The 19859-nt window shown below is 39.7% G+C and overlaps 1 protein-coding gene across 11 annotated transcripts in view; it reads left to right on the forward strand.

Moving 5' to 3' along the window:
• NFIA (nuclear factor I A) overlaps positions 1-19859 on the forward strand; it is a 773858-nt gene that overhangs the window by 684653 nt on the left and 69346 nt on the right. For 4 of the 11 annotated variants that reach the window (XM_086953198.1, XM_086953236.1, XM_086953254.1 and 1 more), the window contains one exon: positions 9386-9549. In XM_086953198.1, coding sequence (XP_086809324.1) covers positions 9386-9549 — 164 coding nt within the window. Of the gene's footprint in view, positions 1-6665; positions 6690-9385; positions 9565-19859 lie in introns of all 11 variants that reach the window. The other 7 variants (XM_086953191.1, XM_086953221.1, XM_086953246.1 and 4 more) reach the window with 3 other exon arrangements.

The following is a 19859-nucleotide window of genomic DNA, read 5'->3' on the forward strand; positions in this document are numbered from 1 at the left end:
AGTGAGGAAACTCTGCGTGATCTTAATGGGCTCATTTAACTGGCTATAGGCCATGAATATAACACTTTTAACTCTTGCATCTCCCTACGTTACTATTGCTATTACCTGCCACCTCTAGAATTTAAACTGAAGCTTCTCCTTCATCCGGTTGCTACTGTAAATGGTTGTATTCCTGAATCTGACTCCCTCAAAGCATCAGCTAATCAATGTTCTCTGAGGGACAGCATACTCCAAGGTAAGTATTGGCCAGGTTTGGGGTAGGTCCCTCATCTGCACTCTAGGACTCTCAAATACCACTCGTCAGTCCATTCCAACATTGGAGTGCCCCCACTGCATCAGCTATAAAGCTAAATTACTATTACTGCACCTAAATCCTTTCTGTGTGTGGGTTTACTCACACCTCCATCTCCTTGAGTTTTTTTCTAATGTGGTCCAAACCTTTGTGTGGGAAAAGTATTCTGAAACTACCTTGCTGCTGTACGCCATAATGTGTACAGATGAATAGGATGTAGATGTGCTTGATACCTTCTTTAACATTTTAGTTTTTGAAAAATAGTTTACCAGTATATTTCGTCTGGAAGGCAGTAGTCTATCAGTTGCTTGCAGAATTCAAGAACTGAGCAGGAGGCTGTGATGTGCAGGGGCAGGGCTTTTCAGACTTCAGGAGTCAAGTAGAAGACCGCCACATCTGGTACTGCGTATGTGGAGGGGGGCACCAGTAGGAGACCGACTGAGCTAAGGTGTCTGGTAAGTTTGTGAAAGTTTGTCGTTTTTGAGGTACACTATGTCAATGTTGAGTATTGCTTTGTATGTGTGTGTAAGGAGTTTGAAGAGCCCTCCTTAGTGGTGCTCTTTGAGTTGTACGGTGATGGGAGTGCGGGGAGCTTGAGGGTGAGCCTGACCACTGGGTTTTGTATGTTTTGGAATCTTTAGGTCAGTTGACTTTTGATTCCAGCATAGAGTGTGTGGCCAAAGTCCAGCTTGCTGGTGATGAGGGCTTAGGTGATGGTTTTGTGAGTGTTGATGGGGGGCTATTAGAAGATCTTCGAGGGCATAATAATGTGTGTAAGTAGGAGACGAAGACGTGTTCCCTTGGCCATTCATGGTGGGTTTGGTGTTGATTACTATTCTGAAGTTCTTTGCATAGGTTGCCAGGTTGAGTGTGGGTCCGAGTTCGGCGGCCATCAGTGCCAAAGTGAGATGTTTTTGCCTAAGATAACTACTTCCTACTTCAGTCATGTAGGTGGAGAAATTGGTCTGGGTGCTTGACGTCTGGTAGGAACATGAGAGTATGAATTGTGTGTCATCATCATCATAGGATATGATGTTGATTCTGTGGGCATGGATGATGCTGTGTTCATTGCTGAAGATAAACCATGGTTAGATGACTCAGTAAAAAAACTTGTTTTCTCCAGAAAGCATCTGAGCATTGCCTATTATAAAAGTGCTGGAGTTGAACTTTGTAATATTTCTTGAGGTTTGAGAGACAATCAGACTAGCGCCCTTCATCAAACATCCAGTTTATAGGGTGAAAGAGTTAATTTGTTGAGCAGTAAATGTGCATCTGAGTTTCTGCTGACCACTCCAGTAAGTAGTGTATTTACATAACAGCCTGTTTTGTCGGTGAAGAATCTTGTACTTTTAACTTTTCATGGTGGCATCACTTTGACATTGTAAACCACAGAGAACTAGGTAAGCGTGAGAAAGATCTAAGATGAGCAAGTGTTGTTGTGATTTATTTTTAATAACTCCCAACTGTAAACTATCCTGTTAACTGTGCCCAGGCTAGAATTCATTTTCTTAAAGTTTTCCTCACCTACTTCCTTACTTAAGTTCCAGGGTTTTAGGAGAATTCTGCTGGTCTGATAGCAAATTTTAGTTCCTGTTGAATTCCGTCCATCATCTGTGTGTCTTTTGCTTTCTAAGTGCACAGGGTATGCCCAGACTTGGGTCGCGGGCTCACTGTGCCACTGGATACAAGCTAGCCTGGTTGATAAGGGGTCAAGCCCTGAAACCGGTCCCAGGATGCTTGTTTACGGTCCAGGGAGATCTGCCTTGGCAGTTCAGGCTTGACTGTTCCCATGAGGCACAAGGTCAAGAATGATTTGCATATGGCTGGGTCTAAACTGGGGTGGCATGGGGGTCAAGAGTACAATGGAGTTAACCCAGATCTCTTGGCTGGGGGTGAATGTTTGATTTGCTCTGCATTTCGTCCATCATATGTGTGTCTTTTGCTTTCTCCTTCTGTTGACTCTCCATGTCTTTTAGACCTGACATCCTTGATGTGGTCTTCCCCCAAACATTTTGCCTTCACTCCTGTTTTCTGAATTTGTATTTGTTGGTATTAGGAATCTGTGCACTTTACCACTGCGAACTAGTGCTAAAGTGTTTGTGCACTCGCCCCAAACATGGTAAAATTGGCCTGCACCTGGTTAGCACATCTAATGTACTTATAAGTCCCTAATATATGGTACTCAGGGTCTGTAAATTAAATGATACTAGTGGGCCCGTAACACTCATTGTGCCACCCACTAAAGTAGCCATTCTAAAACATGTCTCTGGTCTGCCATTGTATCCTGTAGTGGAGTTTTAAATTGCAATTTTGACCTGATAAAAGAAACCTTTGGCGAGGCCTAAACCTTCCTTCTTAATACTTAAGTCACTCCTAGGGTAGGTCCTAAAATGTCCATTGGGAAGGGTACATTCTGTTTAAAAAAATAGGCCATGTGTAGGTCCTAGTAGTGAAAAAATCCTACATTTGTTTTTCACTTCTGTAAGGCATATCTCTCTCATTGGATAACACTGGGTTAATTTATTAGATTTAATGGGTGCTAACCTTTGATTGGGAACAGATAAGGATGTCAAGTTTGGACTCAAATGATTTGTATTTTAAAATCTTCCTTAATGATAACGTTGGATTCTAAGTGGGGGTTATGAGGTTCTCATTGCCTGCCTATTTTATGTCGCTCAGAACCCCTCAGTGAAAACATTACCCTTTAATAATTCTAAATATCATTTTTGCAATATCTACAGATTGACTTCGTCTTCAGTCAAGTGACTAGATCAGGCCTGTTCCAACAACAAATACATTATTTTGAGGAGTTTCTATCCTGTTTTTTTTGCATCATATATCCCCTGCCTTGTGCCAGATAACCTCCAAAAAAAGACATTTATAAATAGGAATTGGCTCATAAAACATTTAAAAATGCATAATTTCAGTCTGTGCCTGATCAAAGGTTGAATGTTAGGGTGATTCAGAAATAGTTTGACCTGCCTGACTGCTATTATGGCTTACTGTGGTTTGTGTTTATGGATATATTTTATTCATTTGCAATGATAATGTATGCCTTTCTATAAACTTACTTTTCAGTTCAGAACTAATGTGTGGAGTTAAGAAAAATCCCAACTTTAACTAAAAAGTAAATATCTCCCCCATATTAGACCAACCCTTTGAAATTTCAGCACTTCGATTCACTTTCTCACACTTTCAATACCACTTGCATTCGGTTTTATGTTGGCTGTACATATATGCATGGCGAATGCACCTCCAAATGTTTGTGCGTTCCCTTGATGTTACTACTGGGTAGGTGTACACCTTTAAGTAGCCTGGCCACTTCAGAACCACTTATACAATAATCTAAATACACAACCACCTGTGTATTGTGAACACCTCAATGAAGTATATTGCTTACATGCAGCCTATGTATCCCTACATGTAAATCACTTTTTGAAATCACTTGTAATTTACGCAAATTGAAATCACAAATTATTTCCAGGTGTACGGAAGTATCTTTTTTGATCAATCTACTCTTATCTAATTCCTTTAGTAATAATGAGTTGATGAGCAGATTAGGGCCACTGAGACAATAGCAGGAACTGCCCCCTCGACCCTTATTTTAGGTCTGGGTTGTGCCAGGTCAGCTGTCAAGCAGACATACTGTTTATAATATAAATAGATTGGCATTTGGGCCCACCCCTTTCAACTTTTGGCTTTCTTCCACCAGCCTCCTTCAGTCATTGGCTTGAGACTTTTTCAGTCCTTTCAGACATGAGAATCACCAACTCCTCAAGTGTTTGCATTGAACTTTGTGAGGGACTGCTTTACAACTAGGGAGCCCTTAAAACATTAAGTTTTACTTGTCTCACTTTAATATAGTTACCTGCATGCCTTAGCATTTAACCTTTGCCACTGCTTATCTTGAAAGATTATTAAGCATAAAGTGGCTATATGTGTGTGGATTAAACCTGAAAATATGCATTGGTCCAGGATAGATCATTTCATATGATACTATTGATTTAGTAAAGTGTTAAATATCAATTTAGTTCAATCTGTCTGCAGTGTCAGTATATTATAGAGTTTACTATCCTAAAGTGTAGCTCGGTGTTTGAAGGTTTATGCCTTTTTGACCTTGCAGTGCAAGACCAACTTATGGTGTCTTGAAATCAATAATTAATGATGTACTGTTTTGTTTCCTCCAACACTATGAGGAAGGCTTACCCTTTCAGGGACAGAACTTTGACAAGTCAGAAGAAGTGACTACCTCAGGGCGGAAACCTCACTTTTGTTCCATTGTTGTCAGCGTCTAAGACTGGAAGTGGCTAGACAGTTAAAATCATTCAGTGACAGCAGAGAGAAACCATAGGTGCACATTAAGAGTTCAAGTTAATTTACTATCATAATAAACTGTTGTATAACAGCTGTTAGATTGTGAAACGGGCTCCCTTTAAGTATTTTGCTGTAGCTTCAGTAACTGTATTTGGACCTGTGCTATTAGAGTTTTGTGAGATGTGGGCAATTTCTAATTCTAAGTTTTGTTTTTAAAAAACTAATAGTTTCTCATGAATGGATTGTTCTGTATTTGAGGACATTCGAGACCAGTACACTAGAACGTCAAAGTTGTGCCAATAAACTTCAGAGAACCTATAGAAAAAATTAGAGCATAACATATGCCCCTGAAGTGCAGGAAGGCCCACGTGTCTCAGGGTGCAGTCCGCCAAGGGTTTGTGAATTTTATCGCTCCATCATATCTTAAGTATTTAGTGAATAACAATACACCCACTGTAGCAACATTGCCAGGGTTGAGAATAGAAATTGCAGATACAAATGATAAAGATATCCTCCTTTATCACTCTACACACCATAGGGATGCAATTTAATTCCCGTCCTGCTTTAACACACTATTATTCCTCCTCGTCTGGAAGAAAGTAACGACCAATTCTTTCAAGCAACGCCATCTTTTTACACATCCTTTAGTGATGCAAGATTCCCTCTGAAGAGGTCAACTCTGCCCAATCACTGTCTCGGCGCCTAATCCACTCCTCTTCCAATTTCCAACCTCTCAGCCACATCCTGTTGTTTTATAGCTCAGTCCGCCCACACATATTCATATACAAAAGACAAGGATAAGCTAACCTTAGTGAAATGCTTTTCTTGCTATTTTTTTTTCAATGTCGAATTTCTTTGTGGTCAGTGGCCATGTCTAGTGAAACCAGAAGTAGTTCTTCGAAGTGTTGGTTCCTTAGCTGATACCAGAGCATAATGGACGCATTATTTTAGTGTATTTCAGAGTGAAAGAAGAAAAGTTGAAGTTGTCGGTAGAAAGTAACAACCTAGTACCTAATAATTTATTGAATAATTAACATATTGTACAGTGGTGTCTGCTGTGAAATGGGGGTGGCCAAGCAGGATGGGGCGGGGAGTTGAAAAAACACTTGTCTGTTCACGTCGCATGCTTCTCATCGTCCTCTGCTCTTCCTCGCTCCCGGAAGAAGGAAGTACCCAGGCTCCCCTAAGTCAATCACAACGCTGCTATCACCATGACCGCTGTGTCATGATTGGTCTGAACGCCTTACCACCCAGGCTGTGTATTGCAGCCCGGTGGAGAACATACTAAGTGCGCATGGCTGTTTGTACAGCCTGAGAAGGCCGGCCAAACTGTCATGCACACTTAAGGTGCATATACTCCTCCTCATGCATTGTGACAGAAGCCCAGCCCCGCCTGGCTCCGTAGAGAAAAATAAAATGATAATAACAACCTGTTATTATCATTTTAATCTTCCTTTGTTGCACTGCTCAGAAACAGTGGGCCGGTGCTCCTCCGCCTTAATTGAGGAGCCGCCGCTGGACTGTCTTCCTTGTCAAGCTCTGTTCTGAATACTCATTCTGATGCTCCCATCCTCTGGATTGTTCGTGAAATTATAAACTGAAAAAAAGTAGAATGGATAAACATAAACCCAAAATATCTTCTGCCAAAGTACCCGCAATTGATGCCGTCCGTTCTACAAAAAATAACCATCCATTTTAACTTTCCAAATCTGGCCCTCCCTGCCTATTTGTATGACTAGTTTATTTTGCTATAGTATTTGCGAGGGCAAGATTCGCATGTTTCTGTAGGGACATATTTATCTTTGGTTATTATTTTGGTAACAGATTGTTTAAGTCTCATTTTTGCGCAGAGTCTGTGCTTGCTGTCAGTTTACAGATCCCCTTCTTCAGGTACCTGTACTGTACATTCCAGGCATCGTTTCTTGTTTTAATCGGTTACTTATAGCTCACAATATTCGTTCTTGAAGTTCCTATTGTGCCTTACGAGAAACTTTTACATTATCTTCTAACACATTTGTAATTTTGCCTTATTTTATCTTTTTTCTTTATTCGCTCTCAGCTTCCACCATGGCAAGGAGATACAGTAAGAAACCTTTGACCTTTATGTAACTTAAAAGCAGTGTGGCTCATTAAACATCTATACACATGCTCATCCGTGTACATTTATGTCACCACCATACATTTTACATTCTGCATCACGTTTCTGAAAGGTGATTTGTTTAGCCGGCACGGTCTCTGTCCCTCCCTGAATAAAATGTTGGCAGCATGCAATCCTTTCTCCAAAGAAATGCAATCAATACACGAAGCAGGAATGTGCTGGTTATTAACTTACAGTGGAATAATGTCTGACAAATGAAGTCAAGGTCAGTGCTTGGGTTAGGATAAGGAATGCAGAGAATTAACTCTTTCGGTGCTGGGGTGTTTTGGTCCGCCAAGGCAGGGCTGCCTTTTCTTTATAAATGGTGCAGTGAAGTTTGGCTTGAAGCGCCTCCAGGGGAGCTATATCACTTTGGGGGTGCAACCTTGTCCTCCTAATTAGTACAGCCCTTTTAGAGGTACCTTTGTGCGCTCGCATTTAAAGTGTTTTTATGTACTGCAGCACTAACGAGTGTATTGTCCTGCTTGCATTGTAACATTTACACGCACGTGTACATGAGGCCTAAATCGATGGCTATGCTTCAGTTTTCAGGGAGACAGATAGCAGCACCACCGAACCACCTGAAAACAAAGCAAAACCAATATTTTCCAATTCCGCACAGGCTGGTGATTCTGTAGGTGAACAATAGTCTTAAAGTCAGGTATACTACATTTGTAAGTGGAACTAACTATTAATTTCCCAATCTCGGAGTATTTCTTAGTGCTAAAAGTTATTTTGAATATAATAAACTTATTTTAGAAAATCAGTAAAGTGGTACGGGCTCGTAAAATGGGTTTAATAGCAGTCACCGAAATGTAATTTGGAAAGGTTGTGTTGTGGTCCTCCCTTCCAAATTGCTATTCGAATCTCTCTTTATCAATTATTTGCAAATAGAATTCCAGTCGCAAAACATTGATAATTTACCAAGTCTGGTTGGTGACTCATTGGAAAAAGGGAAAGGTCCCTTTTGGACCCTTTGCCCTCTGAGAATTTGGGGGGTGGGGGGGGGGGGCTGCATCAGGGGGAGGAGGCCGTACACTCACTGAAGATTTTGTTTAAATGAAAACATTTTTTTAATATTCTCCAGTATTTTTTAAGGCGACCACGCCGCTTTAAAAAAAACCAACATGTTTGAAAAGCAATCGCACAGGTAGTGGTCACTAACCCTTTTAGGCCACCATCCTTTTGCCAATCTAAACCTGCCTACTTAAAATTTATGAGGCAGGTTGGTCTGCAACCCACTCCGTTTCACCATTTGCGCACCAACCTAATATTACATAGGCCAATTTGCGAAAAGATGCCAGTCACAAAAAGAGGAGTCACAACTTGCGACTACTTTTGAACTTCTCTTTTTGTCCTCGGAAATATCTGGTATGCTCTCTTTCATCCTTTTTTAAACAGCATGCCTACCTCTGAATTCAAGATGGTCAGGTAACCATGGTATAAACTCCATGGATTATGCGACACTATGTTGTGGTGGTTAATATTGGACTATAATAATATCAAATGCATCACCTCACATACCACTAAATCTTACCTCCTCAACCGTAACTTATTAAGAGATGTAGTGATTAGGTAGATGCAGCGGATGCAATTTAATTGACATGCTACATAATACTTGCACTATAGCAAGAGAATACCTCTTCATAATATACATCAGATTATAAAGAATTTTTGGCTGTTTTCCTTAAACATTGATTTTTTAAACATTTTTTTTCTTCTTTACTTGTATATGTGAGTTACCTTATTGTGTTCATTTGTAGTGAAAAATATGATAACATGATTAATTAAAAACTCATAGCAATGTGTATACAAACATGCAAATAAAATTAATAAAGAGAAAAATATTTTTTTTTTATATATATACATATATATACATACAAATGGCATTAAGGGAATGCTGAATATACACTAGTTCCCTCTTTAATCATTCTTCATCTAATTTGTTTAAATGTGGGTTTTCTTCTACTTGCAAAGTTTCCTCTTTATGAACTCATGTCTCTTCTGAAAGATATCTCTGTAGGGTGGGCCAGAAAGAGTGAATTATTTCCTTATGACCCTTAAGTCTATATGAATAAGTGGAACAAATTGATATTGGCCCCATGCGCAAAGATTTTGCTTGTGGCATTCTGTTCCTCCTTTCTTGAGTTGGCCAGGACCACTGCAAGAGCAAATCAAATATGCTCATATCGGGAAAGGCTGTAATTCTACCTCACCTGGGTTTAGATTTCTGCATAGGTCAATCAGTGACTTCTCTTGTACCTACCTTGGACTTCATGCATCCTCTTTAATTTGCGATTTGTCCTCTGATAATAGTGAAACAGCTTACAATAAGCCAACTTAGTGCACCATCCTACAATATATAAAGAGCAATGGAGAGGTGTGGTAGAGCACAAGATATCAAACTATATGAAGAAAAGTAGTCAGAGATTCATTATTACCAGGGGCAAATGCATTCTTTTATCTAAACGCGAAAAGCAGATGTTGAAGACCCATCAGAAAAGTTGTATATTTTTCCGGCTGATTAAACTGTTTTTAAATTTATTCTCATAATTTATAATAAAAGCAAGTAAAGAAAGAAATGCAGATTGACTGAAATATATAAATGCCTGACCTGGTAATTTTTGCTCTTCTTTCTGTAGCGAGTCCACATTCAACGCCCTCAACACTTCATTTTCCAACGTCGCCCATCATTCAGCAGCCTGGGCCATACTTCTCACATCCAGCAATCCGCTATCACCCTCAGGAGACCCTGAAAGAGTTTGTCCAACTTGTCTGCCCGGATGCTGGTCAGCAGGCTGGACAGGTGGGGTTTCTAAACGTAAGGAGAACGTTTTATTGAGCTTTTTAATGTGTCAAAGTACCTGTTAATTACTATTTCAGCAAATATGGGATGGATGTATTTGCATTTAAAAGTAACATTTCTCACATACTTATGTCTGCTTAAATGGCTTGTGTAGCTGGCCAGAACACTGCAGACATTGCAGCACATTTATTGTAAATATTCTTCTGCTGTCAAATTGTTTGCCTTTTCATTGTGTCTTTAGGTTAAGTTAATGTGAGTTGTGGAAGATTAAGTAATTTAATGTTCTTTTGGTATATTTTCCCTCGTTCATCTAAGTATGTATACCCTGTTTGGTAAGAGTCAGTGAGCATCCTGGAGACATTCTGTCTTGATTGTGCTTTAAGTTTTATAAGATACTTTTCTTTGCCCATTTCCATTCAATCCCCTATGATCGGACCATTACTATAGGCCCTCTCATCTGTACCCTCTTGTTTAGTCAGGATCCAAACACTGACAGACACCCACTTCATGAATGACACAAGTGGGCAAGCTCACTTTTCCATCATATGGTGATGTGCATCCCACTGTTGATTTTTTGACTATTTATACAAGATTAAAATCGCCTAGCCCCTTCACGGGTCTGTGTGAATATTTCACTGTAAGCTTCGAATGACTTCACTACATATAGGTACTTTTGACTTCTATCCTGCAGGAGGCCAGAAGAAAGATAGTTAATAATCCATTTTAATGAGAGGAAACTAGTTATCTTCAAGGAAGGTAGCACCTAAACAAATGTGATTATCTGTCTTTGATTGTAGCTTTCTCACACCAAAAGGTTTTGGGTGGCTTGCCATGTTTATATTGTGCACTGTGACTTTAAACTCCAAAAATGATACTGTGCAGGCGACCAGTTCCTAGCTTATTGGGTCAGCATCCTTCAGCTGAAACTGGTACAAAAGAAGGAAAGTGGGCTGAGAAACATACCAGGGAAGCAGTGATCACATTTAATAAACAAAGGCCTATCAATACGTCACAACAGCATGTCAATACGAACTCGTACGGTTACTCTGTTTTCTGCACCATCAAACAAAAGGCTGGGAAACTCTTCCTCGGTTCACACACTATGAATGAATGTATTTGGTATAACCCAATTCACTAATTTAAGTTCATTAATGATTCATGCTGTCTTCTGAGAAACTGTTCTTTTCAGTCTTTCACCCTTACCACACCCACAATCGGTACCACTTCAATGATTGGAGGAAGCTCAGTCTATAATGTGGGTATTAAAGAAAAACAGTACTCTCTTCCCTCATATGACAGTTAACAATTGTTTTGTTCAGGATGCATCCCTTGCTGGTCCAGTTGCATGCACTTTGACCACTTTCTTGACAATGCATTCCTAGCTACATGGAAATCACTTACATTGTACAAGCACATGATATATAGTTTATCAGACGTTATATAATGTTTGGTACAGTGGCTTATGGACTACATAGGTTCCAAAATCATTTTTGTTCAGAGTGAAGTTAAGGAAGGAATAGTTAGCCCTTGAACACTAAAAGCCAGTAATATCCTATTTCATCAAATTGGTACTCATGGTGAGAACTTGAATGTTACAGATCAGGCCACCCATGCCTTTCCGTTTGTTACCCATCACAATATGTGTCTATGATATGTGTCCGGTGTCACTAGGCATTGCTTGCTGAAGGATTTCCTATATCTCTTCAGACTTTTTGACCCGACAAAGGCTTTAGAGTGACTGCTTTCAACTATCACATCACAATTTTATCCGCTCTTTGTTGTGTTGTAACCATGGCCCCAGATTCTGTGAAACTCTATGCACCCCAAGGTTTATTGTATTTGGGAATGCTGAGTTGTTTATCACATTCAGGACTTGGATTAATTGTATGAAACTGGTTCAGGGGCCTTAACCTATTTCCTAGCACATTTGTGCTATAATTATGAGTTTTGACAGGAAAACGTTATTCAAAATGAGTCTATAAAATTAAAAGTATTGCATGTTTCACAAGGGATTCATAATCCCTGGTGCTTGTTCAGCCCTATGCAAAACTTCCTTGAGTGCAAGTGGTCACATTTATATTTCATTTTTATCTTATCTTGGCGAAAAGTGTTATATGTATGCATTTCCATTTTCATTTCAAGGTAACTGCACTTGTATATTCAACATTGCTCTCGTTAGTACTTTAATCATAATATTTTTATACAGTTTTTATTGTTTTCAGTGAACTATTAAAACGTTTATCGACTTGTTCACCTAAATTAGGCGACAAATCAGTATGATACAGACTGTCAGAAAAAGACTAACGGCCAGATTCATCAAAGTAAAATCGGCTCGCAAAGGGCCAGATTCTGAGAATCCGGCGCTTTGCGAGCGCTATTTGTGCATTTGGGATTCATCATCCCAAATGCAAAAATCGCACTTACAGAACTCGCTAAATTGCGAAGAATCGCATTTAAGGAATCTCAATTAGAGATTCCTTAAATGCTATTCATGAACCTTTTAAAAATTGCGATTTCGCACTATGGGGCCGCTATTTACCGCGAAGTGTAACTTCGTGGTAAATAGCGAAAACTTAGAAAAATGCACTTCAGTGCATTTTTCTAAGTTGTATGGTACACACACACATGTCCTTTGGACATGTGTGTGCGCAACACCTGTGTACATTTGCAATTCAGGGGTGCTACAGGGTGTCCTTTGGACACCCTGGCACCCTTGAATTCGCATCCTTATTTGCGATTCTCTAATTGCTAATCGCAAATAAGGATGCGATTTCCCATTCATTCCTATGGGCCTAAAGGCGATTAGCAATTTGCGAATCGCTAATAAGGAAGCGATTCCTACATGCATCCCGTTTTGCGAGTCTGTAATAGCGATTCCTTAATAATCGCTAATACAGACTCGCAAAAGGGGACTTTAATGAATCTATATGTAAAAATGTTAATTCCTCCCAAGAGCCTTTTGGTCCCAACTCGCATGCGGGCACCATGGCAGCATAATAGACCTGAATATGTCAGGTCTATTACTTGTGGTGTTTGTGTGTACCATCCTTCTCCATCAATCCTCAGCTATAACCAACCATCCTAGCAGTCTAAAATAACAGTACCAATTATACTATCAATAATAATAATTGCTATTATAATTATCATCATGGATGTATGATGTTAGCACGCACACTTTTACCACGCATACCATTACCACGCATTTTTTACAACGTGATACCTTTACAACGCATAGTGCTTTGGGTGCTGGATAGTGAATAGTTTAATTTACTATTCCAACACCAGTCCCCGTGGACACTAGGGAAGGTTATTGGATAGTAAATTAACCTATTCACTAGCCATTCCCTAAGTCAGATCGCCTCAAAGCGCTATGCGTTGTAATGGTATGCGTTGTAACAGATTCGTGGTAATGGTAGTGCGTGCTAAAAGATGCGTGCTAAAGGTTGTATACCTTGATATTTACACAAGCAGGAGATCATACAGCTATGTAAAATCCACTCAGTGACTTGATTTCCTGCATTCGTAAGCAAAGAAGGGATGGGGAAATTGTATATAATCAGATAAGGCCAAAAGCGATGACATTGTTGGGAATCCCTTCAAAGTTGGGCCGTTTCAGCTGTGGAGTGCCTTATTGTGCAACACTGCGCTTGTGTTTATTTTCCACATTTATTTTTACTTTCTTGGCATGGTTCTGCAGTGCAATTGATCTCATGCCATAGCTTGAGGTGGGATTAGGAGTATTGTGTAATGTAAATCTCAGCAAACATTGCATAATACATTGGACCATTACTAGCATTTTATTTATTTTGCACTAGAGTGTAAGCTTTTCCCCTCTCTCAAATGACTGAAACTGTGATATCCCTCTTCAGCGCAAAGGACCTCAGTCCACAAACAGCACACTCCAGTCACAAACTGTATCAGCTGACGCATTTGTAGAAATGGTATTTTGCTCAGCCCAGTTGCTTTGGTGACTTGTGGTAATTTATTTGCAAGCATAAGACAGCTGATAAAAATCAAGTAGGTGACTACTGCGGGCTACTCTCTTCAACATGGCCGTGTCCTCCTTGGAGGTCACAGTGAAAGTCCAGAATATGGCCTGTGTTGCCCAATGGGCAGCCACCTCTAACTAGCTGCATTAAAAGTACACTTGCAAATCAACGGTGTTTATAGATTAGGAATATACTTCTTGGAAATAAATGTTTGCAATTCAAAGGTATAAATCAGTGAAGTGTAGATTTACTCAATTAATAAAAAAACAATTCCTCCTTGTCTAAACAATGGAATTCCAAAGCTTGGTTCACTGGATCATAAGTCTAAATAATCATTAGCACCAATGTTTTGCATTAATCTGCCTAAAAGGAGAGGTGTGAAAAAAGTTGAAGACTAAAAATTAACAAAATATATCACTTCATACATTTTTATTGTATTTGGAGTTTTTAAAGCGTTGAAAACCACTGTGCAGTAGTGGTTTGGTAGGGATAACTGAAGGCTAATCAATTAGCCTATCGAAGACCACCATTAAATCCTAATAGAAATTATCTTTAATAGAGAGTCAATAGCTAGCCCAAGGCATCTAAATGACAATTCTTACAACCTTTAATGTGCATCCATCTCTGTTGATATCATGACTCACTCTTAACCAAGTATTTGTTTGAACATGTTGTTTGCTAAAATGAGTACACACCATCATGTGGGAAATTTGTGTAAACTGTTGTATGGTTTTAAAAGACTTTAGATAATCGCATCTGGTAGGTAGAAATAAAACATCATGTAGCTTTGTGTACTAGTTGTTTGTAGAAATCTCCTCATGAACTCCCTTGAAATTTATATTTTTTGCTTTGTTGGCATCTTGGAGGTGTTTGCCATGGGTAGGGGAGTTGGCCTAACGGCTATGGCGGTTTACCTTAAATCTGGGGAACTGGGTTAGAGTCTCGGCAACGATGCTGAACATCCTGTGATTTGGGGCACATCACTTAAATCTCCCCGTGCCTAACAAAAAATTAATGTGTCCTCATGTAACGCAACTGGTGCTATGTAAAGTGCTCTGATACCCGATAGCTTCCGGTCAAGTTTGAGCTATATAAAACTCCGTAAAATAAACAAATTTAAAAATGGGAAGTTTGTTACGGTTATGTGTGCTTTACATATCATATTGTCTGTTAATGTTCAAACAGTAAAACTAGTTATAGCTTGATTCACAAAGCTAGGGCTTTCAAATTCAAATTATTCTCCTCTGCCTTTACTCTTACATTGGAGAACATTTCTAACTTTTATGGTATTCATGGAAGATCCCAGATATACTCAAGGATATCCATGGGACACCTTGGATTTTTGTGTGTTTTCCTGTATATTAAAAATTCATTTATAAAGAAATTCCAAGAGTTGGGAAATGCTTCATGTGTAACTGTGGTGCTAATATGCATTTCTTTTCTCCTTTGGCAAAATATTTTCCAAGCGGATAAATCAATTTTCTTCAGCCCCAGTGAATATAGGCATGTCACCTGACCATTATCACATTGAAATACAAAACCCTTGGTATTTAAACATCTACATTTGAGTCCCTATTTAGGATAGAAAGGTACCTTCAAGAGGTGTGTTCACAACAACAATCTTTTTGTTGTGAGTGTGTTTGCTTAAATGTATAGGTAGTGCCACCAATAACGCCTAAGAACCCTCCTTTAAATTCCCAAATGTAAAATTTCTGTTTGGGAGTTTACAGTTTAGCAAACCTAGGTTCTCTGATTCAGGATTGAACATTTACTCTTTGAAACCATTTATTTTGTACTCTTAAATGGAACTTAGACCCTCAAAATCTTTCGTCTAGTGTGCCTTTTTAAAGTGGAAAGAAAAAAAGACCTTGGTAGCGGACCATCTGGGTTGTAGCCCAACAATCACCGTCTAAAATCCATAATAAAACGTTTTCCTAATGGACGTATCTTCAGAGTGTGTGGCTGTGTTACAGTGTATATAGGTAAAATTGAGAAATGCAAGTGATGCATACAGTTCACCTTTGGCTGTTGCTAGCCTGTGAATAGCTTGTAGCTGAGTTCATTTCAGGAACTCCCAGAATATTGAATTTAGTTGTTCATGCTAAAATTGTAATGGAAGGTTCTTCAAGTGCGTTTTGGTTAGCGACTGCCTTGGGTTTCTATATATGTATATGTCATGTGTGGGCTGTTAACCAATTACACCTCCCACCTAAAAGTATCTGCCCTAATCCTCTCCAGAAACATCTGTGAAGGTTTCTTGAAATTCTATGGGGCCTCAGATGTTTTAGGCCACTCTAAATGGTTGTTTTTACTGTTGAGGAAAATTAGCAGATTTCTCTGCCAACTCTTGTCGTTGGAAACATTTCTTAGAAAGAGCATAGATAAACACTCAGTTTGTAAATATATTCCAACTATAGCCAGGGGCCTGCATTAACAATACCACAGCCTCTGCTCAAACAGACATGACACCATTTGCCATGCAGGTGATATGTTTTGGTATTATAAATGGGGCCGCAAGACCCTTATGAAATACAGAATGCATGTATGTAGTTGAAGGAGCATTCAAATGAGAGAATCTCTTTTTCCTGTGACAGTGCTGCCCTTACAGAACCATGCACAGTGGAAAGAAGGAGCAGGAAAAAGTACAAGGTAACTTCACTTAGGACCTGGGCGACAATTAGCAGCTCCTTTGGAAACAAGTTGGTGGGGTCTGTAATTTAAGAGACCTCTTTTGTGTCCAAGGGCATGTATTGATCAAAGTACATTCCTTTTCCTATTTAGGAGTCCAGTTTGATTCTGCGTGTACCTGGCTTCCTATAGTTAGTACCAAAAAGACATTGTTCATTTAGGGTTTTCGCTTCAGTGTCCGATTTTGCTTCCAGGCTAGGAAAGAAGATGATGCAGTACCCTCCCTAAGATCTATACATCTAAATGTATTTCTGCTGATGCTTACAGTAGTAATGATGGGTAATATTGATGTATCTGTGTTAAAGTCAGTAGAAAACAAATATCTTAGACATCTTCTGAGAGTTCCTCAGAGTACACCTGGGTATAGTGTTCATCAAGAACTTGGAGTTAACTATCTATCTAACACACTTGCATGCTGACCCATGTACAATGGATTTTAATTTGGTTTAGGCCTGAGACAAAATGAAATCATGTGATTCTGTGGGACTGTTTTTCTCTTGATAATGTACAGAAAATAGCTTGGATAACATTTATTAAAAAGTCCTTCAATTTCCTGGGTTTGATGGATGTTTTGAAAGCCCTGAGATTATAAGGAAATCTAGTCTAAACTGGACATGGAACATTTTTCATCATTGTGTCAGGCCAACAGAGAAGGACAGGAAAACACAAACCTTCTTTCTGATCATATCTACTGTTAAAAACTGTTGATACAATGAAGCCCTATCACTCCTACGTGACTAATTGTCACCATTGTTTTCTTCTGAATTCCCCAGTTTGTTAACTTTTCCAAACTGTTGGAATGAGGGAATAAATTTGGGGCCCCGTGACTGCAACCGTGTGTCTCCACAAGACACGATTCATTTTGTCATGTTCTGTGACTTTTACTCCCTTCCCCAAAGAGTCTTTATAATTTTTTTTAAGATTGATATTTTAACCAAGTTCATTCAGCAAGAATGTTCTTACAATTGTTGAATGAAGATTTTGTTTGTTATTCTGCGGCTTGTTTTTTATCTGCTGGTGCTATAGTCAGATGACCGCTTGATGAATTAATTTTATTGTACTAATGTTTTATATTTGTTGATCTTTAATGGATTTGTGCAAATTTCAAAATAAAGATTATTGATTGATTGAAGAGACTCTGCGAGCACATCTCCAAAGTGCCGAAAATCAGTACTCTAGTTGCCTTAAAAGCACGTTTTTTAAATTTATCTCGGTGAACTTTGATGAAAATAACACATTCTATGGAAGTTGCACTATGTGGCACAAACATCTTTGTCACTCACATTGTCATTGTTGCATTTCCTTGTGATTAGCATCTCCCCACCTATTCTTATGAAAAGGTTTCACTGCTTTGCAGTGGCTCCAGTGGTAGGGTATAAGTTATAAGGTGCTTGATCACCCACTAAATCTTAAGCACAGTGGAAGATGTCCTTATGTGGCAGTTTCCATTGATCAAATGACAGCTGTGCGCATGGGTGGGAGCACACATCAGTCCCATGGACCACTGTAGGTGCCCCCAGTGTCCCTTTCACAATTTGCAACTTTATTGCCATTGCAGCCCACTTCCCTCCCGAGGACAAGGATTGCATTGCAGACAATTTTCAAATCCTGGTCAGGGCAATGCAATAAATAAATGTAGAGATGGAAGTCTGCTGTCCTTTGCTGACTTCCATCTCAGATGGTCGCAAGAATTCAGTAAAGGAATCCTGCCTGAAGCCATATGAGACAGGATTTATGTGACCTCTTGAGACTCGCCTCTTTGTCGAGTGCCAGACTGATAAATCGCGAAGTACAAAGACTATCAGGTTGCGTAGCACACGCTGCGCAAAAACCGTCCTGTGATGCAGACTGGCAGATACGACATTCGTCTTCTGATTTGCAGCTTAGCACCGCACAGATCCAGCTGTTAGAGCATCTCATATGGCAAACAGATGTGAACGCTTCGGCTAATTTTTGTTCGAAAGCAGATTTAAGATTAGGGTGTGCGAAACTGACTGGATTTTAGTAAGGTATGCTTTGCAAGTGAGCTAATATTTGGATTTATCAATATACATATCCCTTCACGTTTTTGCAAGTCAGAACAGTGTTTTATGTCCCTTTCTTTACCTTTGAACTTTATTGTAATGGGGAATATTTTGTAAAAATCTTCACTCTCTGTGTTAAATGGTCATTATAAATGGTGTCTTTTCGGCCTTATGTTTACAGAGAACTATTAATTTGAACTTGAGAGCTATTTTTCTAAAAGTAAAAAAACACATTTCCTTTGTCTTGGTAAGGGAAGGAAGTCGCAGTGTCCCAGTACAACTTGCATTTACAAAAATGCACGCTTCTGCATAACCCTGATTACATTGGCCTTGAATAATGTCCGCCATACCTTAGCAGATGTATTTCTGTCTAGACAACAAATCGATATAGTTCTGTGCTTGAGTATTAATTTGCTTTGCTGATCCAAAACATTGCTTGTTGTGGCCTGAAAGAACACTCACAAAGAGTGCTGAGCACCCAGAAAGAGCAGGCTGCTAGAAACAAAAACTCTGTAAACCCAGATAGGCGATAAAATTGGCAATCCACTGACATTGCAGTGACTTCAAACGATTGTTCACACAATAAATGCTGCTTTCATTTTATTTCTTTACAATGGGCGTACAAGATGATTTGCATATTTCATTAAATTCGGTCCTTGACTGTGTAATCTGAATGTAGCTATATATATATTTTTTTTTAACTAAAAGGCCAAAGATTACAGGGGCGTTATAGTTAGGTTCCAATTTTACACACAAAAACAATAGAATTTCAGCAGTTATAGTTATCTCAAGTAACTATTACTTGCGCTCCCGCCATGCAGTTTTCTCACTAATAATTTCACAGAAAATGTTGCAGTGATATTATCAATGATGTCATAGAAGATGTTGTGAGTGATGTAATACATTCCCCGAGCCAGCACATTTTGTGGGGGGAGGGAGGGGACATGGCCCCCTCCCTGGACCGATTTTGGCCCCAGGTACCCCATTCCCTGGGGTCTGGCACATTGTATTTATGGGTGGGAGTATGTGGCCCCCTCCCCGGTCCATTTTTGGCATCGGAGACCCCATCCCCCAGGGCATTTTTAAAGCTCCCGCCAGCTGGGAGTGGACTTCATGTGAAAGCAAATACAGGTTTCCCTGCCCACACCAGTGCGGGCAGTTAAATCACTATGTCCCAGGACATAGCAGGAGTCGGCCCTGGGGGATGGGGTCCCCAGTGCCATTAATGTCTCCCATTTGTTATAGCGGCATGCCCCAGGGAATGTGGTTGAAATTGGCCTGGGATGGGGGGGGCCGTATGCTCCCAACCCCTTTCTGAACTTTGGCCGGGCCCCAGAGGATTGGGGTCCCCGGGGTGTGTGTGTGCGTATATACACACACACACACTACTAGCCATCACCAATTCGGTCTGCTTTTAAATAGATGGAGCTTTTATTGGTTTGATAATAACTTTGGCCCCGTTTGACGAAACCTTCCAAAAAACAAGTTCATTCACCTCAGTTCCATCCTGGTAAGTTTCAGGGTGGTCTGTCAAGTGGGGACCGAGAGAAATGGGGTGTCTCAAAACACAAAATCTCCATGCATTTTCCATAGATGGCACCCCACGGGC

The sequence above is a fragment of the Lissotriton vulgaris genome, chromosome 1_1, assembly GCF_964263255.1.
Source record: "Lissotriton vulgaris chromosome 1_1, aLisVul1.2, whole genome shotgun sequence".
In the NCBI taxonomy this organism is placed as follows: Eukaryota; Metazoa; Chordata; class Amphibia; order Caudata; family Salamandridae; genus Lissotriton; species Lissotriton vulgaris.